This window comes from Theropithecus gelada, chromosome 6 (assembly GCF_003255815.1).
Source record: "Theropithecus gelada isolate Dixy chromosome 6, Tgel_1.0, whole genome shotgun sequence".
NCBI lineage: Eukaryota > Metazoa > Chordata > Mammalia > Primates > Cercopithecidae > Theropithecus > Theropithecus gelada.
This window is the reverse complement of record NC_037673.1, coordinates 177,573,286-177,596,141: the sequence shown is the minus strand read 5'-3', so window position 1 is coordinate 177,596,141 and position 22,856 is coordinate 177,573,286. Positions and strand designations below refer to the sequence as shown.

At 46.8% G+C, this 22,856-nt stretch overlaps 1 protein-coding gene and 1 pseudogene across 2 annotated transcripts; one reads left to right on the top strand and one right to left on the bottom strand.

Annotated features, from left to right (window-relative positions):
- Nucleotides 1-8,364: 8,364 nt before the first annotated feature.
- Nucleotides 8,365-21,519, bottom strand: LOC112627127 (protein FAM153C-like). The gene is made up of 8 exons (XM_025389432.1): nt 21,490-21,519; nt 19,513-19,583; nt 18,874-18,929; nt 16,967-17,037; nt 16,501-16,531; nt 9,018-9,052; nt 8,538-8,605; nt 8,365-8,449 (listed from the first exon to the last, which is right to left on the bottom strand). Exons 1-8 carry the CDS (start codon nt 21,517-21,519, stop codon nt 8,365-8,367), a joined length of 447 nt encoding a protein of 148 aa, XP_025245217.1.
- Nucleotides 21,500-22,373, top strand: LOC112626875 (annotated as a pseudogene). The gene has a single exon (XR_003119975.1). The product of XR_003119975.1 is annotated as a 40S ribosomal protein S3a pseudogene (transcript).
- Nucleotides 22,374-22,856: the final 483 nt, after the last annotated feature.

Sequence of the window (22,856 nt, the reverse complement as noted above, 5' to 3'; positions counted from 1 at the left end):
TGCTGGGATTACAGGTGTAAGCAACCGTGCCCGGCCCACCATCTCTATTTCTTATACACAGTAATATTATAACAAGTAAGATACAAATTCACTTAATATGTAGCTTCTGTTTCTGAGTTCTGTGGGTTCCTGAGTTCTGTGGATGTCATTCAGTAAGATAAGAAAGCTACTGATCTCATCAAATCAAGGACACAATACTGTTCCCTCAGGTAGCACCAATAGCATGGCCTCAAAATATGGGAAAGATAATATTTTATGGAAGGATGTATTTTAAGGCTGATCTACAGATAGGAATTTTTTTTCCAATCCAAGCAATAAAGTTTGATGCCGATGTTCACTCCACATCCTGTCCTGACCCTCAGCGGCCAGAGGCCAGCCTGCACTTGCCTTCACACGCTGTCTTCCTTCATGGCTCCAGGCTAAGATTGCCAGGAGGCTCCTATAAATGTGGTCATCTTATGGATTAAACACTTTGTTAGTTTTGTCTGTCATCAAGCCTGGAGTGCAGTGGCATGATCACAGCTTTCTGTAACCTCCAACTCCTAAGCTCAAGTGATCCTCCCAGCTCAGCCTCCTGCACAGCTAATTTTTAAGTTTTCTCTGGAGATGGGGTCCTGCTTTTGTTGCCTAGGCTAGTGTCCAACTCCTGGTTTCAAGTAACCCTCATGCCTTGGTCTCCAAAAGTGCTGAGATTACAGGAGTGAGCCATCATGCCCAGCTCAGATTAAATACTTTGTTTGTTTGTCTTTGTTTTGAGTTGGAGTCTCGCTCTGTCACCAGACTGGAGTGCCGTGGTGCAATCTTGGATCACTGCAACCTCCACCTCTCGGGTTCAAGTGATTCTCTTGCCTCAGCCTCCCAAGCGGCTGGGACTACAGACATGTGCCACCATGCCCAGCTAATTTTTGTGTTTTTAGTAGAGACGGGGTTTCACCATGTTGGCCAGGATGGTTTTGATCTATTGACCTCGTGATCCACCTGCCTCAGCCTCCCAAAGTGTTGGGATTACAGGTGTGATCCACTGCACCCGGCCTAGATTAAATACTTCTTTAGAAGATGGACTAGAAATGGGTCATCAGAAATTGTTTTTACTTACATATGAAGAATTCCAATCTTCAAAAAACTTTTAGAACTCAATCAAAACTTGAGAACTTCCTTCAGTAGGTGCTGTGATTCAATAACCAGAATTTTGCTTTACTTTATATACAAGTATTTCTGTTATTTTCCTACTAAATTACATGAAGGGAGTCGTCTGCACGTGAGCTGCACCACCGAGCAGCATGCTTATCAGTGAGAAAGTGCCTGACAATTCTCAGTTGAAATGTCCTGACCAAGTTTCCCCAGAAATATGTGAGTACTCAACTGTATTAAAACTAAATGTATTGTTTTCAATGACAAATAGTCACTAATTAGTAAAATGATTACTGTGCTGTAATAGAACAAGTCCTTAGTTCAAAATTAAATGGCCACAGACTGACATATGCATAAAGCTTATCAACCATCACATATCACATTTTACAAAAATCAAGAAGACTAACAGATGGTCTCCTTCTTCTTCTTTTGTGAAACAGGGTCTTGCTCTGTCACCCAGGCTGGAGTGCAGTGGCACAATCACAGTTCACTGCAGCCTCCACCTCCTGGGCCCAAATGATCCTTCAACATCAGCATCCCAGGTAGCTGGGACCATAGTTGCATGCCACCACTCCCGGGGTGTGTGTGTGTGTGTGTGTGTGTGTGTGTGTGTGTGTGTGTGGTCTCCCTATGATGCCTCGGATGGTCTCAAACTCCTGGGCTCAAGCAATTCTCCTTCTCTGGCCTCCCAAAATGCTAGGATTACAGGCATGAGCTTCATCATACCAAAGAAATTATATTTTAAAAGTAAAGTCAAAACTAGACTTTAAGAACAAAGGAATCCTATTTCTATACTTACTAGTCCCAGGTAGACAAACAACATGGCCTTCCTCAGGCTCTTCCTGAGTCGTTTCAGTAGAGTGTGAGCCATGAGCAACCAGCGCTGTTATTTTCTGGATAAAACTGACACTTTACTGTTTTCATTTGCCTGTTGAAATAACTTAGCCGTATTAATCATTTAAATTAAAATTAAACATTTTGAAGGGGAAAACATGGGGAGCAGACAACATCTACCTCATTGAAGGAGGCAGGTAATCAATGTAAAAGGAATGAGAAAAATCACCATTGGAACCACGGGTGTAACCAATGTTTCCAAGAGGCTCATGACACTGAAACCAGCTCATGAAGGTTGCCGGGGAATAAAACGCTCACAGTGCTTTGATGTCTCATCCCACAGATGACTAAGAACAAAGGAGAAAGCTCCCTTCACAAGGAGACGTCCAGTGGACACCACCTCAACCAAAATTACAAAACATAGCTTCATCAATCGTGGGACAGACAGACTCAAACATCCCCCGGTGTGAGGCAATAAGTATCCAACACTGCCTCATCTGGATTAGGCATTATTCTCTGTTTAATCTGAATCCACTCATGAGAACACTGTTCAATCGGTATTCTTGCCAAAATGCTCAATCTATTCTAGTCAGGAGAAGAAGAAAACCATCAGATATATCAGATTATGGGTCACTCTACAAAACAAAGAGCCTAGATTTTCCAAAATGTTTCATGTATTGAAAGAACTACTCCAAAGTAAAAGAAGAGAGGGACATGACAACCAAAGGCAAGGTTAATCTTTCATTAAACTGTGGGTGTAAACCAAAAATAAAGAACATTTTGGAGACAATTAGGTAAATCTGAATATGGGTTGTACATTAAATTACTGTATTATAGTTAGATGGTAGAATTGTAATTATGTAGAAATACGTCATTATTCGCAAGAGATAAATGCTGAAGTGTTGGGGTAAAACATCATGCTCTCTGCAACTTACTTTCAAATGATTCAGAGAAGAAAGTACTTACAGAAAGAGAAAGAAAATGCAAAGGTGGCAAATGCTAGCAACTTGTTAATCTGAATGAAGAATATGTAGATGTCCACTGTTTTACTTTTCAGTTTTCTGTAGGCAAGGGAAAGATAGGAAGGAGGAAAGGTGCAGGTATTTCTTATCAATTCATACCTGTAAAAAACAGAGTTAAAAGAAAACCAAAGGCTTAAAATTCATGTAAACATCCAATGAGATCAATAGTAATTTTCTGTCAAATTTCTGAAAAGCCATTAAGACTGTAACATACCTGACTAGGATCACTTGTAGGTAACAAAGTATTTTTTATGGAGGTTCCAGTCCTTCTACTTCATATGTTTTATTCCATCATTCCTGGAATTGCCAGTTGTTCAAAATAAACCTCTAAATGTTCATCATAAGACATTTCATCATCAATATCATCCTTTAATAAAATTCAGAAAAAATAAAACAGGCTGTAGTGAGTAAACAATAAATAGTCTGTAATAAAAAGGGCTAAGACCTAAATGAGTCAATAAAATTCAGAAAAAATAAAACAGGCTCTAAGGTAGTGACTAAACAATAAATAATTTGTAATAAAAAAGACTAAGACATACATGAGTCAATAAAATTCAGAAAAAAATAAAGCAAGCTTTAAAGTAGTGGCTAAACAATTTCTACTCAAAAATACCGATCAGACATACATGAGTCAATAAAGTGTACACATTTTTTTTTTGAGACAGAGTCATTCTGTTGCCTAGACTGAAGTGCAATGGTGTGATCTCAGCTCACTGCAATCTTCACCTCCCAGGCTCAAGCCATCCTCCCACCTCAGCCTCCTGAGTAACTGGGGCTACATGCCTGCAACACCACAGCCGGGTAATTTTTGTTTTGTTTTTGTTTTGTAGAGATGGGGTTTCCCCATGTTGTCCAGGCTGGTCTCAAAACTCCTGGACTCAAGCGTTCCACCCGCCTTGGCCTCCCAAAGTGCTGGGATTACAGGCGTGAGCCACCGCACCCAGCCTATTTTTATATTTGACATTAGAAAACTATTATAACTTCAGTCAGTTATAAGTCATTATAAAAAATACTTAACCTCTTTGAGAGGACAGGACAGAAAGATCCTGACACATTATCAAAAGCTTAGGGTAGGATAAATGTGCCGTCACCAATGAATGGGAAGGCAGCAGGCCCTACGGAAAATGGTGTGACAAATGGTTACCTCTATCAGAAAAGTACAGATGAGCCTATCCTAAAAGAAGTAAAAGAAAGAAAGGGATGAAGGCAGGAGACAGAGAGAGAAAGAACACACTGCAGAAGGTTTCAATGTTGTAACACCCAGCTCAGCAGGACAAGATAAAACAAGAGCTCTCAGCCATGGTCTAAGCTGGCACTGCCTTTTTAGAGGTTCATTTTGCAATTAACATTAAGAGTCTCAAAAACACTCATCGCCTTTGACTTAGCCATTTCACCTCCAATAATCTAGCATATTAAAACACTCAAAGATCGGATACATTTAGGTCAATAATTCTTTACCCACCAACTACACAATCCAAAAAAGTTCAAAAACTCCTTTGGCAGCAAAAGCTGTCTTCAATAAATGTGATACTGTTTATAGTTTCTATTTATATCACTCAGCTGGCCTTCAAAGCCATACATACTTTTAATTTTAATTTGAGTGACCCTAGTCTACTTCTTGCGGCTTATTTACCAACGCAGCCTCCCACAGGTGCGGCAAACCTGACACACAAAGCCGCTGCTGTTCCCCAAACACGGCCCACGTGCCCCACAGCAGCACTTTGGTGACGCTCTTTCTGCTTCCTGACACATCCTCCTTCTCCCACATCTGAGGCCTGGCACAGACCCCATCTTTTTTCATAAAGCCTCAGCCATACCTGCCTCAAAATTTCTGACCCCTGTGATTCCCAGGCACATTTTGGTGCTGCTGGGTGTACATAACACAACCTGAAATGCGGTTCTGCATCTCTTCTTTGCACCTGGCTGAGGTCTCAGAGAGCAGAGGCTCAATATTTCATGGCTCCCTCAATTTCTAAACACAGTGCTGTATACTGAGTGGCACCTCCCGGTGACTACTTTGTACCCTAAATGTTAAACAGAGGGATGAGTGAAACCGTATCAGGATTAATATACAGAAATACATTCCTGAATTCCATCACCTAATAGAAGTGGCCATTTGAATGCTGGCAGGTAGGAAGAAAAGAGGAGGACAAAGAAACCCCAAAAGTTGGCATCATAACGACTGCCACACAAAAAGAGAATAAAGCAGAGTGGCAAGGTAAAGACCAGGGAAACACAGGCCACTGCAGGACAGAAAATTCTTCCAACCTTGTCAGTAATGTAAGTTTCTCATTTTCCAATAAACTAGTGTGGCATAGGCCACTGTTCAGAGTCTAGAGTCTTGTCTTCAAAATGTTTTCCAGTATCAAGGACAACAATCTACAAGAAACAAAATGGTGAGAAAAAGCAGCACACTCACAGCTCTAAAGAGCACAGGGTAAGGCTACAAAAAGGACCAAGCACCTTCTCAACCTGCAGTGTGCTCAGTGTCTGTAAATCACAAGTTAGGTGATGAAGGGCTGGTAGTTTCACGTGAATTAATAACTTTCCTTCTTGCCCCCATGTTAACTCCCTCACCTGACCCACCCGATAAAACATCCTCTCAAATTGCTTGCACGTGCTTGGAGAAGCTCATGGTACAGTCAGTGCACTCACACACAACTGAACGTGAGCAACACGAGGCTTATGAGACAGCAAAGACAACAGCAAAGCTGGGCCCAGTGGCCATCACCTAAAGAACTCTTCACTCGTTACATTGGAGCGAGTGATTTCTCTGGGACCAGGAACCACAGAACCCTGAAGGACACACAGCTGCTGGTTAAGGATTCAAGGCCTGGAGTGAAAACGTAACATTTCCCTCCCAGTGCTCATGTCTGCTATAAACTGGTTTAGTTCTGCAATAAACAACTAGATTTCTAACTGATATTAATAAACTTTTTTTTTTTTTTTTTTTTTTTTTAAGACAGGGTCTCGCTCTGTCACCAGGTTGGAGTGCAGTCATGGCTTACTGCAGCCTCAACCTCCTGGGCTTGAGCAATCCTCTTGCCTCAGCCTCCCAAGTAGCTGGGACTACAGACAGATGCCACCATGCCCAGCTAATTAAAAAAAGTTTTATTTGTAGGGATGAGGTCTCACTATGTTGCCCAGGCTGGTCTTAAACTCCTGGGATCAAGCAATCCTCCTACCTTGGTCTTCCAAACTGCTGAGATCACAGGCGGTAGCCACTGCACCAGGCCATTAACACTTATATATGTAAAATACATCCAGAATATCAACCACTACAAAACAAAAATACTCCATCTTGATGTAACTTACCGTACTATGGATTTGTTTTAAAAATGAGGTAAAAGTAATTAAGAAAATGAAAGCACAAAAGTCGTCTATCAAAATTACAAAAACTCAAAACTGAGTGAACAAAACTTCAGAAAGAATGAAAACAATTGGAATATAACTTCAGGAAAAAAATGTAAAATAGAAACAACAAAAGAACAATTTTTGCCCTCTAAAAAACAGATGTTAAAGTCAGAATTTTTTTTTTTTTTTTTGTCTCCAGCCTGGAGTGCAGTGGCATGATCTCGGTCGGCTCACTGCAACCTCCGCCTCCCAGGTTCAAGCGATTCTCCTGCCTCAGCCTCTCCAGTAGCTGGGATTACACGCGCCCGCCAGCATGCCCAGCTAATTTTTGTGTTTTTAGTAGAGACGGGGTTTCACCTTGGCCAGGCTGGCCTCGAACTCCTGACCCTAGGTGATCCACCCGCCTCGGCCTCCCAAAGTGCTGGGATTACAGGCACGAGCCACCGTGCCCAGCCAGGAAAATATTTAAGAACAAATTAAGCAAAGATTATAAAAGTTTTTGGAGTAACACAGTTCCTGAAACAATCACGATCCACATCAAGTCTGAGCCAAGTTGACATCCCCACATCAGGCCCCTTCCTGGTGTTCGTGGAATCTGCAACACAGACAGAGGTGCAAGGGTCACTGGGGAGGCACAGAGGCGGAGGGAGGAGGGGCTCCCTGGGGTCGTGCAGGTCTCAGAGAGCTCCTCGGGCCCTGGAAGGTGACCTTGGGCCCCTGAGCTCCCCACAGTCAGGTCTACTCAGATGCCAAGGCACTGAGGCCTGTGTGCTGCTCTCTGCTGAGGGGTTATCTGTCCACAGACAGTGTCTGTAAGTGTCATGGAGGAAGAACTGAACCTGGGCGCTCACACAGGCACCTTCAGGGGGCTGGTTCCCTGGAGAGTAAAACAGACACAGAGAAACGGGGGAATTTTGAGGATTCCAGGATCAACAGGCAGAGCCCTGGGCCCTAAGGGGAGTAGGAGGTCTCATGACACAGGGTGGGGGTGGTGACCCTGCCTTGCCACCCAGATCCTCTGTGCCATCCAGACAGAAGAGCTGCACATTGAATATGCACAGCTGCCTGGAGCACGTCATTGTTATTGCCTAGTAAGACCTGGTCTTTCTAACATCCCCACCAGACCTGTCTTTGTATTGTAATTTTTAAAATTACGCTTTGGTAAGACAAATTTCTCACTTTAGTATATTCTATAATAATAGGGTTACAGAAGACATACATTTGAAAGAGTGAAAAACAGTGTATAGATACACACAAACACACGTTTATATGTGTGCCTGATTTCAAGATTGGAAAATAGATTTAAAAAACAGAGGCTCCCTGAATCATGCCCTCAACCCCTCCCAAGTGAGCATGGCCCTGAAATGTCTTCAGGGGTTTGTTTTGTTGGCATTTGGCACAGATACAGAACCACTGACGCCCAAGCCAGTGCTCTCTACATACAGAAGCCTCCAACCTCATCTTGAAAAATGGGGCCATGAGGTCACCCCAGGTCCCCAGGCCCCCACAGAGGCTGAAGGACCCCTAGGACTGGGCACATTTCAGTGCTTCTTGGATCCTGCCGTGTCCCCTGCTCGATGCCAGGACCTACTGAGTGCCCGCTGGCCTCAATACTGGGCAATACTGGGCCGCGTGGGCTGCGTGCTCGTGTGACAAGGAGCCTGGGGGTACCTCCATCCTTTTCACACCTTTCCCAGGAGGCCTGAACTGGGGGCGATTCATGGTCAACCCTAGTTCTCCTCAGGATGAACTAGTGATACTCCCTGTTGGCCTCAAGGGGCTGGGCGGACAGAGCTGGGTCCCCCCAAATGAGACGCTGGTGAGCTGAAGTGTCACTGCAGCAAATAACACAGTGCACAGCCCCTGGTATCCTGCACACGGTGGCCCGACCAGCACCTCAGTGTCTCCCTCACTAAGCAGCCTGTGGAGGGCTCAGCCCAGCAGGCTCAGGGGCTGCTCTGGAGTGGGTGTCTGTTTCCTGGAGGATGTTCTCAGGGCATCCCTCACTTACCTTCAGAGGTCTCTAAAATATATTAAAAATGTCCCAACGGCTCAGGACATTCCGCCAGGTTTTCTTCCTGGGCTTCCTGGTTTTCTTCCTGGTTTTCCTGATGGGACAACAAGAAAGTGAGCGTAGCCATGAAGAACACGGGCACGTGTGTGCTTCCCTCATCATTCTGCCCGCCACACACTCACTCTTTCTCTTCCACTTTTGTCTTTTCTGTTGCTGCTTCTGCAGGTGCAGAGGAGGAACTTGCTGACATCTGTGAGAAGGAGAACAGTTGTATATGTCCAGAGACGCCAGTGCAGGAAAAGTCCTATCTGGGCAGGGGGTGCCCAGAGCAGACCCAGATGTCACTGGGAGTCCCTCCAGCATGGTGGGGTCCAGCTCATCTGACCCCAGCCCAGCCCCTCCCTGGACCCTGAAGGGTTGTTCAGCAAGATTCAAAGCTGCAGCCTGGGGGCCGGTAAACAGGGCAACGCCAAGGTAGTGGGCAGGAGGGTTGGGGAGGGGTTTTATCGACACTGAAGACCCGAGGACCTCAACTGTGGGATGAGACCAGGTCCTTCAGAACAATCACAAGAGAGGAAAGAGGAAAAGGACCAGAGCTAAGAAAGGAGCTCATGAGTCAGAAAGAGGATAAAAGAGAGAGCATATAAGAGGAGATCAATTACCTCCTGGTGGCCTGTAATGGTGGAGTCTTCCAGTTCTGGGAAGCAAGCATCAGAGTGTCCGGAGGAGAAGCGGTGATGGGGGCGGCCGTAAGAAGGAAAGGGGAGAGTTATTGTCGAGAGAACCCCTCAGACTCTGCTGTCCCGGGGCTGTGGAGCCAACCCCAGAGCCTCTGATGTGCCCATTTCTGGAGACTTCTCCACAGTCCGTATCATTTCCTCTGTGCTACGAGGAAGGGACCTCCGACTTCCCACACACTTTCCCAGCCCTCACATTCCGTAACAGCCAAGGGAGGGGAACCGTGTCATTCTGTTCCTCCAAGAGGCGGCCGCCCCCTTCACAACGTTGTGCACGACGTGGAATCCCTCCCTCCTCCTCCTGTAGGGCCTGCTTCTGTTCCCTCATGAATCCCATTTCCTTCCTCCTTGTGGACCTCCACCAGTCCTACTGTTCTCCAGTAGAACATCGGAAAGAAGGCCAAGGCTGCGCTGCCAGCCTCCAGTCAACACACAGATCGCACCCTGGGTCGGCAGCACCTGCCCAGGCCTGGGTTGTGTTGGGGGCTGTGGGAGGCAATGATGGCCAATGCCACAGATTCAGTCAGTCCTGGGGTTGTGCTGGGGCCCGTGGGAGGTGATCATGACCGATGTCCACAGGCCTGCGGTTGTGTTGGGGGCTGTGGGAGCTGATGATGAATGACGTCACAGATACAGTGACTGTTCTACGCCTGGAATGACCTTAGAGACTTGGAAAATATTCAGTCGTCAAACGAATCCCACCAGCTTCTGAGTATTTGGAAACAATGGAACAGAATTCAAGATAAAGCCTCTTGTCCCAGTTGCTTTAATCTGCAGGTGAGGCCAGCAGTTGTCAGCACAGAAATGAGGGGGCCTCCCAGGGTTTGCCTGAGCTGTGGGAAGACTAGGTGGGAGGGCACCTGGCAGGCCTGACACACAGAAAAAGCTGGGCCTGACTGGAGTGTGGGGAGCAGGACGAGGCTGTTGGGCCAGAGAGGAGGGTGTCACAAAACAAGTGACCCCTGTGGTGGCTGCCCAGAGGCTCTGCCCTGGGCCCAGTGGATTCCAGGGACCAGGCTACAGGGAGGGCGAGAGCCACTGCCTACAGCAACACAGCAGCCCCTCCACACATATCCCCGAGGATTCCTGCCAGCCACAGAGGGCCTTGAGCCACAGCTGGACTCGGGCCTCTCCAATGAAAGCCAATGTAGGTTTCATTCAAAGCCCACGGATTTGGGATTGGATGGGATTGGGTGAGGAGTGGAGGCCAAAACTGTGCTCAGTCAAGTGTTCCACCCTGAGGACTCCAGGATGCCGGCCACACGCAGGAATCCCAGAGGAAGGACTCCCTGTGTCATCCCACCCAGGGAGCACCCTTAGAGCAGCAGCAGACGCTGAGGACAGGACGGGAAGGTGCCGTTGCAGGTCCCGAGAGTGTAGAGAAAGAGAGTGGGCTCCTTTCAGCTCCTGGCACATGTATGAAGGACTTTGTCGTCAGGATCACGTAGCACCTGTGAGGGGCTGTGTCCCCCCTGACACTCAACGTTACACCTGCACACTCATCCTGTCATCTCCATTCACAACAAAACGCTGCCTCATCAAACCCAGGGCTCTGGTGCTCGCTGTGGCAAAGGCAGGAATGATCTGGTCCTTGCAAAATGTAATCTTTAAACACCAGAGCAAGAAATGATGGTGACACCACAACTCACACAAAGCTCATGAGAACAAAACTCTTACAACTTTCTCATTAAGATACATAAACCAAATCACACTTCTACACCTATTTCCTTTCATATTTAGTCACTTCACTGATCCCATCCTAGGCTCCAAAACAAATGTCACCCAATCCTCAAGAACCCTCCTCACTGGTCAACCCTGGAGTGTCGGTCCCTACCTGACCAGTCTATTTCCCCCTGGATGGATCCAGAGGTGGTGCCCATGAGCCCAAGTACAGAGTCACAAACATCGGCACTACTGCTCAGTCCACGGTGATTCTCCCTGGGCTCTGTGAACTCAGGGGCCGTTAGGAAGGCCCTGCTCACAGTTGGGAGCCTTCAGGTGAGACAGAGAACCCGAACAATCCCTTTCAACTGTTCACCGACACTGGCTCAGAGCATCTCTTACCTCCAGTCTGAGAACCCAAGATTCCAGCCTTGATGCACATGCACTGAGTCAGGTGAGTGCAGTGAACAGAATCTGGGCCAGACTCACAGCAGCTGCTTCCCAGGTGATTCAGGGAGAATGGAGATGCTCTCTTAAGAGTAGACATTTGGCAACTGGGAACTTATAGTATGGCTCTTGTGAGGAGGTTATGAATTTTTCATTTATTTAAACACGAATGGGCACATATGCCACGGAGGACCACACTGGAATGCACAGGTCTAAACCCAAAGGTGAGGGAGATGTGACTCTCCCCTCTGCTGATTCCTGGCAGAGTGGTTTGCTCTGATCTGATCATTCATGGATGGGTACTTCAGGGGCACAGGAACAAGCTCCAGGTGCCCTGTGAAGTGCAGGGATGCCACAACAAGAATAAAAACGCCTGGTCCAGCAGAGGAGGACTCATCAACAGAAAGAAAGCATCTTCTGCAAGGAGAAAAGCTGAACCAAGGCAGCCAGAGTAGAGATGAGGGGACAGTTCAGTGACTTCAGAAGCCCCCCTATTCTCCTGTGACCTTGGATCAGAACCCACTCAGGTTTCTAGACTACCATGAGAAACAATAGATTGAAGAAGATGAGCAGGAAGCCTTTTCACACTGGGGCTGGATCTCAGCAAAGGGGTTGGAAGCACTGGATCATTACTGGGGCCCAAGATGGGCTGCCCAGGGCAGAGCTTTGGGATGAGAAGGAACGAGAGGGACATAGTCCTTGCCCTCCCAGTGACCAGCCCCGGCCAGGATTCCTCCACACATGAGTAAAACAAAACAGAGTTTGAGACTGATACTTCCAAGACTATCTCAGAGAAACAGGCGAAGTGACGTCTCATGGGTCACACGCGAGAGGTGCAAGGACCACCTGGACTCGGGAGCAGCCCCGCTCCCTTTGCTGAGTTCACCTTGCACTGAAACAGGGTCCCTTCTCACCTCCCCTGCAACTCGTGTGGGGCAGCCATCCTGCCTGAAAGCTGACACTCCTTTCAGTCACGCAGGATTCCGGCCAAATCACACTTGGCTAACAGCAACTACACGAGGACCAGCTGTCAGGCCACGCCCAGAAGCAGGTGAAAAGCAAGAGCTGATCTCTGTCCCAGCCAGAGAGACCAGGCCTGGGAACTACTCTGTGTCTGGCCTGACCCTGAAGTCCATCCCTGCCGATCATGTCCTCTCTGGGCCACATTGGCTATTTCGGGAACTCACTCCTGTTCTCTGCCTCTCATTCATTTCTGGTGGTGCCACTGCCATTGACATACAGGAAATAGAGAAGACAAGAAACAACAAACTAGCTTCTTTCTTCAGGCTCTCAGGAAGACGGCAGACAGTGCTAACGCCAGCTATGAAGTCGGAGCTTGACCCGTTCTCCCTCAGATGGAATATGAACATCCCGGCCACACCCAGGTGATGACGAAGAACTGACTTCCTGAGGTTGCACCTCGGCTGCCCCCCATGGCTCTGCTGCCCTCATGCCTTCCTTCTGCTCCTCCAAATCGTGTTCCTTTTGAGGCCCAGGCCAAGGTTGTACCTGCTCTCTCTCTCACAGAGCCCACTGGGCAGCTGTCTGGGAATTCTTGGAAACTCAGTGTTGGTAACGCTGATTTGTGCCTTTGATCACACACAGCAGAAGGCCCCGAATACCACACACAAAAAAACTGTATTCTAAAGATAAGAGATGACTGGGGAATTGGGTTATGAGGAGATAGTTTCTGAGGTTACCGAGGGACATTTTAAAATCACAGCAGCCTCATTGTTTTAAAATGTGGGTTAAGTATGGACATCTACAGAGCAATCAAATTCAACTCACATACAATGTATTTCCACCAAACGCAGGCTCCCAGAAGAAACTCAATCCAGAATTTGGCTAATTTTATTTTCATATGACCTTAAGCCAACCACCTTGACTTGTTTTCTGCAAAGGCCTTCAGGAGCAAACAAAAACCTTTGTCCATGGTGGGTTCAATGGGGACGTCCTGGAGCCTCTGCTGTACCACAGTCACATTTGTCTTTCCCCACCTCATAATGCATGAGTCACCCTCCATCCTCCTAGGAAGGCAAGTGCTCGCCCTGCCACTCACACCCTAGGGCAAGCCCTTTGGTTACCTTTTCATGTTGCTATGTTTCCTGAGCACAGAACACGGAAACCAGACTAGGCTGAGGGGTAGAGGCTGGGCCTCTACATGACCTTGACATTATGTATCTTGGATACTCACCACATGAATTCAAAAAGACACGCAGCAACTCAATGCGCACAACCTCACCCCATCCTCAGACAACGCAGTTGCTCCCAGGGACTGCAGAATGTGACCATCATGCTCTATCTGCAACAACCACCCCTCCCTCCCATCACAGCCTAGGTCCTCATCCATGAGAGGAAGCTCCACTCAGGCTGCCTGTCCACAGGAAGGCCAGCGAGACCGTGGCACATTCCTCATCATCTGGGTGACTCATCAGGATGGGAGGGCTTCCGCAATACGTACCCTTTTCTGTAACTCCTGAGGATTTCTGTAATGACAGAAAATAAATTGCTATGAGCATCAGACCCTGCTGTGTCCTGTGTGCACAGGACTTTTCCTCACTTAGTGACATTAGAAAACAAGATGGAGCCGGGCGCGGTGGCTCAAGCCTGTAATCCCAGCACTTTGGGAGGCCGAGACGGGCGGATCACGAGGTCAGGAGATCGAGACCATCCTGGCTAACACGGTGAAACCCCGTCTCTACTAAAAATACGAAAAAACTAGCCGGGCGAAGTGGCGGGCGCCTGTGGTCCCAGCTACTCGGGAGGCTGAGGCAGGAGAATGGCGTGAACCCGGGAGGCGGAGCTTGCAGTGAGCTGAGATCCGGCCACCGCACTCCAGCCTGGGCGACAGAGCCAGACTCAGTCTCAAAAAAAAAAAAAAAAAAAAGAAAACAAGATGGAAACCAGTGTTCAAAGGAACCCAAAAGAAGAACAGAGCAAATCGACTCACAGTAAAGACACATTTTTCTCAGAGGACGTTTCCTTTCAAGTCCATGTTGGTTGGCCAGTAAGTGATTTTGTTCGAAAGAGAACCAAGTTGGTAAAGGCACAAGCTCACTGCCCCACAATGTGTGGTGGATGCTGTCACTTTCTCCCTCTGTATTAAGTCAACCCTCAGTGGGGAACAGACTCTCACTTAAAGCTCCTCCCAAGGACACTGTGTAACTAATCTAAGATATATGTTGTCACATTCTTGTATCTTAATTTCACTCAAATAAAATAAAGCTAAGAAAGCAGCAGTTTTTCTCAGACAAATCCAGGTGGCCTGACCTCCACATCCTCTGGGTCCTCCTCGTCTTCGCTGTCACTGGACCACTCCTGCAGATGTCCCGGCGGAACTAGGAGGACACAGAGTGACCGTCAGCACCTTGGTGGTGTTGCTCACGAACAATTCAGTAACATTGCTTGAGGTGGGTGGGGGAAGAGGACAGCAGAACAGTATAGAGGCAGGGAAGAAAGGGAATCAGGGCCTTTGGCTTTCTAGCTCCAGGCTACCTCATAAACGTGAAATAGCCAGTCTCAAACAGCGCACACCACATAGTGCAGGCTGTGTGTCCCTGGCAGCCTCTTAGGGCTCCTCCTTCCTAATCTGACCTGAGCTCAAGGCCCTCTTATTGATCCCTGCCAAAGTCATTTCCTCCTCAGAACGCACATGTGCTGCTGCTCTGTATATCACCCCTTCTAGAAGGTTTTGTACTGAATAAGAAGCAACCTTTCTTGAAAGAGATTTAATTCTAGCCAGAAGATTTCATTAACTAACTGTTTGTGATGAGGCAATTAAACCAAGATTTGAAAATACCCAATTATCCTACCATTTAAAGATGACCCCTACCTAGCCTGTGAGATTTGTCCTTCCACTCCTCCTTTTCAACGCAAAGTGTGTGCCCCGTGGGGTTCACTGCTGCTCATGCTCACACTGACTCCAGCACCGGGACAGCCTGTCATGGGAGTAGCGAGGGGGCCGGGGGCCGGGCACTGACCCTCTCCAGCCCAGCCATGCAGGAGATTCCAGCAGGGAAAATGGGTGCCAGGCTAACACCCAGGATGATCCTTGAGATTTTATGGGATGCCGTGTCTTGGGATTGGGTTCTACTGAATTTCTAAGACGCGCAGTGATAATTTCATTAAATACAATAGAATATGCCACTCATCATTGTCTGCTTTCCAACAGGAGCTGAGGAATGACCTCACCGCTGTAGACCAAAAGCCTGTGGACTCTGTGTGTTTTACGTTAATGATCACACTGAAGCCCACTGTACAATGTACCTGCTCAAACCAACCCTGGGTGAGCTGACCACTGACACCACCCAGTCATGACAGTGTTTGGGATCTGAATAGGTTTTCATTCTCCCACACGCACACAGAAGTGCTGGAACAACCTGGCCTAGCAAGAAATTATACCAGGTCTTTGTGACAAATTCCAGGTAGTAGCCCATGGCATTAACTTTCCACTCATTCCCGAGATCACATGTGCTTCTTCCATTTAAAAGATCAAGAGCTTGGGAAATTCGTCTCTGCACCATGTCCATCTGAGGACTGGGGATGGTAAATTTATCTTCAGGGACAGCTGTGGTGGAGGATGAATGCGTTGATTTATGCAAACTGTGCAATGGTGATGGAATTTTCCTTGAACGCTGATGCTTGTGTTGTGCTGTGAACATGGGAGTATGTTTTCTGGGGAAATGCACACACACTCCCAGACATCCACAATCATTCCATATAGACTCGCTCCTCTGTCCCTCCAAACCCTGATGCAGCACCTCACGCTACATGACACTGCTGCTTCCTGGGATGACAGTACCATGGTTAGAGTCGTTTACTGGACTCTTAGTTTTTGGTCCTTTTTTTTTTTTTTTTTTTTTTGAGACAGATTTCACTGTTGTTCCCTAGGCTAGAGTGCAATGTCACAATCTTGGCTCATTACAACCTCCACCTCTTGGGCTCCACTGATTCTCCTGCCTCAGACTCCTGAGTAGCTGGGATTACAGGCATGCACCACCACGCCCGGCTAATTTTGCATTTTTAGGAGAGACAGGATTTCCCAATGTTAGTCAGTCTGGTCTCAAACTGCCGACATCAGATGATCCACCTGTCTCGGCCTCTCAAAGTGCTGGGATTACAGGCATAAGCCATTGCGCCCGGCCTGACTCTTGGTATTTTTTAAATCAAACTTCCCAAATCTCATTTCTAAAGGAAGCTCAAACAAGAGAAGCCCTTGAGCAAATGCAGCTGAAACAGCGCCACCTTCGCAACACTGAGGTTTCAAACCTCAACAAAGAGATGACCCCAGAATACGTACTTTCTGCCAGTGTGGCTGGGTCCACCCGCATCTGGAGAAAAAGAAAACACTATGAGGGTCAGACCATGTTGTCTCCTGTGTGCACAGGTCTTCACTTGTTGACATTAAAAAGACACATTAGGTAAACAGTGGTTGGGAAAATGGCCCCGATATCTAGAAGACATTCGTGGAAAGGCACAAGATTTTTCTACAAGATTTTCCATTGTTTTTGTTTGACAATTCCTAATACTTCTCCCGAAGAAGGCATTTCTCTTGAGGAAAATGCCTGCTGACACACAGCTTGCAAATGCGGATGCCATCTGAAACCATGTTTTAGTTGATAATGAACTCTGACATTTGCCCACCAAGATATTCCTTAAGTCACCGATAATGTACATGGTAAGATGTATACATCTTAGTTCCATTAAAACAGAGAGAAACCGAGAGAAATAAAATTTCCATTTCAGAGGATAAAAGAAGACTTTACCATGTGAACCCCTGAGGCTCCCTCCGAGGATGTCTGCTCTGGCACATCCTCCTCCAGATCTTGCAGGTCACCTGGGAAACAGAGTCACTATAAGCACATGAGCTCCACTGACTGAATCCCTCAGGTGGTCTTGGAGTTGTGGACCCGGGGCTGGTGTGTGTGGAAAGGTGTGTTCACAGCACAGGCTCAGCCTCTGCCGGTCCATCCTCCATGGTGGTGAGGGAAGGCAAATGGTGAAGGAAGGCATCAGGAAGGCCACAGAAGACAGGGCCTTGGTCCTCTAGCTAAGGCCACCTCTTGCACATGAAATAACCCATCTCAAACAGGGCCCACCACACAGTGTTTCCCTGCAGCATCCAGGGCTCCTCCTTCCTAATCCGACCTGAGCTAACTTGTCCTGCCTTCTCGATCCCCTCGAGGTCATTTCCTCCCCAGGATCCACATGTCCTGCTGTGTGTTTTTTGTCCCTCCTAGAACTTTTTTCGTTTTTTTTCTTTTTATGAGGAGTTTTGCTTTTCTTTCCCAGGCTGGAGTGCAATGCCATGATCTCGACTCACCACAACCTCAGCCTCCCAGGTTCAAGCGATTCTCCAGCCTCAGCCTCCTGATTCGCTGGGATTACAGACATGCATCACCACGCCAGGCTAATTTTGTATTTTTAGTAGAGACGGGTTTTCTCCATGTGGGTCACTCTGGTTTCGAACTCCCGACCTCAGGTGACCCACCCGTCTCGGCCTCCCACCACGCTGGAATTACAGGTGTCAGACACCGTGGCCGGACAGAACGTTTTGTACTAGATAAAAAGCAACCTTTCTTCAAAGAGGAGACTCAAATCTAGCTAAAATATTCTCTATATTCACTAACCTTTTGTTTTAAAGAAGACCAAACCAAGATCTGAAAATACTCGATTATCCTATCATTTACAGATGACTCCTACTTGGCATGTGATGTTTGTCCTTCGGCCCTTCTTTTTAACACAGTGTGTGTGTGCCATGGGGCCTGCTGCTGCTCATGCTCACACTGGCTCCAGCCCTAGGACAGCCCACCCTGGGGGGCAGCAGGTGGGGGCGCTGACCCTCTCTAACCCAGCTCTGTAGAAGATTCCAGCGAGAAGATGAGTACCAGGGTAACACTCAAGTTGTTCCTTCCGTTCTTATTTGGTGCGGTGTCTTGGGTGTGCGTGCTGAACTGCCGCATATGTAAGGATTGTGGAGATTATCTCATTAAATACAATATAACATGTCTGATCATTTTCTGCTTTTCACCAGGAGATGAGAAAATTAACACAGCACTGCAGCCAAAAGCCTGACCTCGCAATGTCTGTTTGCCAGTTGTGACCACACCAAAGTCCACTGTAAAATGTACTTATCCCTACACTGAGTTATGTGACCATTGAGACAATCCTATGTGAGAGACAGTATTGGGGATTTCTGAAGGCTATCCAGATTTCATCTGCCACCTAGGTGCTCAAACTCTCTGATACAATGACAAATTATACCAGAACCACGTGATTACTGCCAAGTAGTAGCCCATGGCATCACCTTCCACCCACTCCTGAGTGCACCTCTGCCTCCTCCACTGAGGAGATAAAGAGCTTGGCAAATTCATCTCTGCACTATCTCCACCTGAGTACTGGGGATCTCCAACTGCCCTTCAGCTACAGCCGTGGTGGAGGACCCATGGGCTGACTGACGCACGGTGTGCAGTGGTAATGGGATTGTTACTTACCACACTCATCTTTGTGTTGAGCTGTGCACATGGAAACATGCCTTCTGGAGAAATGCACACATCCTCCCAAAGACACTCATAATCATTCTACACAGACTCCCTCCACCCCCCACCCTGATGCACCTCATCTGATGTCATAAAAACGACACCGCAGCTAACAGGCGCTAGTAGATGGTCACCCCTCTTCGGTACACTCAGCGATTTCTGCCCTAACCCCGTTTCCAGCACAAAGCTCCTACGAGAATGGTTCTCCCGATAATAGCAAGCAAGAATGTGTCACCTTTCTTAATACTAAGAATTTTCCTTACCAAATAGGTGATCCCAGAATACGTACCATTTGTCTCCGTGAATGCCTCCGCCTGAGTTTAGAGAAAGGAAAACACTGTGAGGGTAAGATCGTGCTGTCCTTGACACAGGTCTTTTCTTAACTTAGTGCTACTAGAAAGCCAGATGGGAAATTCTGGTGGAGGCAACGGCCGCAAAAATAAAGCCTAGAAAACACTTGTACAGAATCAGCAGGTTTTTGTGCAAGATTTTAAAGTTAATTTTGGTGGTAAGTTCAGTATTTTCAAGGAGGTTTTCCTCCTGATGAAAGTGCTTGCTGACATAGTTTGTAACTGAAGCTGTCATCCAAGAATGCCATCTTGAATTAGTTATTAGTTGGGAAAGAATTCTCATTTTACATTTTCCCACCAAGAAATTCTCTAAGGCATCTATAATGTACATGGTATTAAGGTTTTCCTATCTTCATTCAAGTGAAATTGAAAGAAACCTAGGAAAATGAAATTCCCCTTTCAGATAAAGAAAGAAGAACTCACGTTGATAACAGAGAGGACCCTCTCAATGGGTGCCTCACGTGGATATTCCGCTGCGAGGTCCTCCTGAGGATCTAGGAGACATAGGGTAAGTGTCACCACATGGATTCTGCTGAGAAAATTCCTTGGGTTGTATTGTGTGGTATGGACATGAGGCTGGCATGTGTGAAGAAGGTGGGTTACCACAGACGGAGCTGTAGGCCCATCCTCCTTGGTGGTGAAGGCAGGCAAATGAGACCATGAGGAAAGTCATGGGAAACAGAGCCTTGGTCCTCTAGCTAAGGCAAGTTCAGCAATGAGACACAGCTGATCTCAAAGAGGGCACAGGACACGGGGCAGGCGACCCTCCCTACAGCGTGTTAGGTTCCTCCTTCCTAATCTGACCTGAGCTAACTTGCGCTCCCTTTGTGATCCCTTCTGAGGTCATTTCCCCCACAGCATCCACAGGTGCTGCTGATCATCATCCCCCACCCCGAAACATTTTGTGCTGCATAAAAAGCCACCTTTCTTCAAAAAAATTAATTCTAGTCAAAAGAGTTATGACTTCTCTGAACCTTTGATTCAAAGAGAATTAAACCAAGATTTTAAAATATTCAACTATCCTGTCATTGAAAGATGACACGCACTTAGCATATTTGCCCTTCCGCTCTTCCTTTTCAACACAATGTATGTGTCTGTGAAAGCAGTTGCTGCTCATGCTCACGCTGGCTCCAACACCAGGACAACCCATCATGGGGGGCAGGAGGTGGGGACGCTAACACTCTCCAAACTAGCTATGCAGGAAATTCCACCGGGGGAGATGGACGTCAGAATAACACCCTAGTTCTTCCTTGAGTTCCTATTCTGCACTGAGTCTTGGTTGTGTGGGCTGAATTAGGGCATATGTGACACTTGTGGCAATCGTGTTATGAAATAGAATAGACTGTGTCCCTGATTGTCCTCCATTTTTTTTTTCTTGAGACAAAATTTCACTCTGTTGCCCAGGTTACAGTGCAGTGGCATGATCTAGGCTCATTGCAACTTCCATCTCCCAGGTACAAGTGATTCTCCTGCCTCAGCCTCCTGGGTAGCTGGGATTACTGGCACCTGCCACCACACTCAGTTAATTTTTACGTTTTTAGTAGAGACAGTGTTAGCCAGGCTCGTCTCAAACCCCTGACCTCAAGTGATTCACCCGCCTTGGCCTCCCAAAGTGCTGGGATTACAGGCGTGAGCCACCACACCCAGCCTGTTCTCTGCTTTTAAACAGGATCTGAGGAATAACACGACCACTGAACGAAAAGCCTGTGACCTCGCCATGTGTGTTTCACATTTCTGACCACACCAAAGTCCACTCGAAAACATCCCAACTCTAATCCCGGGTTATGCAACCATTGAGACCATCCTATGAGGACAGACAGTGCTTAGAATGTCTATACGCTATCAAACTTCCACATGCACACCTAGGTGCTCAAAGTCTGCCAGACTGATGAGTTATACCAGGGCTGTGAGACCAATACTGGACAGCAGCCCATAGAATCAACCTTCCACCCGCTCCTGATTTCCCATTTCCCTCCTCTACTGAGAAAGCCAGACGTTGAGAAATTCATCCCTGCCCAACCAGTATCTGATGACTGGGGATATTAAACTTAACTTCAGACAACTGTGGTAGAGAATGAAAAGGTTGATTTATGTAAAGTGTGCAGGGTGATGGAATAGTCTTAAAAAAAACAAATTAATCCTTGTGTTGTGCTATGAACATGCACAAAAACTCCCAAAGACACAATCACTGCCCACAGACTCTCTCCTCCACACCTCCCAAACCTGGTGCACACCACCCTCTTTCACGTACGGGACACCACTTCCTGCAGAGACTACAGAAAGATGGTCACAATTCTGTACCGAAGTCTTACTGTTTTTCATACCAAACTGCCTAAAACCTCATTTCTGTGAGGAAGCTCCAGAGAAATTCTCCACCAAATGCATGGTAAAAAGTGCCACCTTGCTTTTCAGCTCTCTGATCAGCACCATGGCGGTTGGCAAGAACAAGCGCCTTACGAAAGGCGGCAAAAAGGGAGCCAAGAAGAAAGTGGTTGATCCATTTTCTAAGAAAGATTGGTATTATGTGAAAGCACCTGCTATGTTCAATATAAGAAATATTGGAAAGACGCTCGTCACCAGAACCCAAGGAACCAAAATTGCTTCTGATGGTCTCAAGGGTCGTGTGTTTGAAGTGAGTCTTGCTGATTTGCACAATGATGAAGTTGCATTTAGAAAATTCAAGCTGATTACTGAAGATGTTCAGGGCAAAAACTGCCTGACTAACTTCCATGGCATGGATCTTACCCGTGACAAAATGTGTTCCATGGTCAAAAAGTGGCAGACAATGATTGAAGCTCATGTTGATGTCAAGACTACCGATGGTTACTTGCTTCGTCTGTTCTGTGTTGGTTTTACTAAAAAACGCAACGATCAGATACGGAAGACCTCTTATGCTCAGCACCAACAGGTCCGCCAAATCCAGAAGAAGATGATGGAAATCATGACCCGAGAGGTGCAGACAAATGACTTGAAAGAAGTGGTCAATAAATTGATTCCAGACAGCATTGGAAAAGACATAGAAAAGGCTTGCCAATCTATTTATCCTCTCCATGATGTCTTCGTTAGAAAAGTAAAAATGCTGAAGAAGCCCAAGTTTGAATTGGGAAAGCTCATGGAGCTTCACGGTGAAGGCAGTAGTTCTGGAAAAGCCACTGGGGACGAGACAGGTGCTAAAGTTGAACGAGCTGATGGATATGAACCACCAGTCCAAGAATCTGTTTAAAGTTCAGACTTGAGTAAGTGTCAAATAAAAAGTGCTATTTGTGAAAAAAAAAAAAAAAAAAGTGCCACCTTTCTGAAAAAATAAGGTATTTCCTTAGCAAAAAAGTAATTCCTGGAGCGTGGGGGGCAAGGCGAGGGAGAGCGTTAGTATAAATACGTAATGCATGCTGAGCAGTAAACCTAGATGACATGTTGATAGGTGCCGCAAACCACCACAACACATTTATACCTATGTAACAAACGTGCCATTCTACACACGCATCCCAGACTTTCAAGTAAAATAAAAACAATTTTTAAAAAAACTATCCCAGAATACATACCTTCGGTCTCTACGTCAATGCTCTTCTGCAATTAGAGAAAAGAAACACATTACAAGAGTCAGACCACACTGTGTCCTGTGTGCACAGGTCTCTACTGCACTTGTTGACATTAGAAAACCCAATGGAAATAGTGAAAATAGTCAACACAAGGGCCCCAAATAAAGCCTAGAGGACACGTACAAAGGCCCAAGATTTTTGTGCCCGATTTTCAAGTTTATTTTCACT

Bases quoted from the DNA above. Each gene is read 5' to 3' on its own strand.
- LOC112627127 (XM_025389432.1), bottom strand. From the start codon at position 21,519: ATGGTGCTGATCAGAGAGCTGAAAAGCAAG. The intron at 8,606-9,017 runs GTAATTGATCTC...TCCTTCTCACAG, and splicing joins CCATTACAGGCCACCAGGAG to ATGTCAGCAAGTTCCTCCTC. The intron at 8,450-8,537 runs GTGAGTGTGTGG...TTGTCCCATCAG, and splicing joins ACAAAAGTGGAAGAGAAAGA to GAAAACCAGGAAGAAAACCA.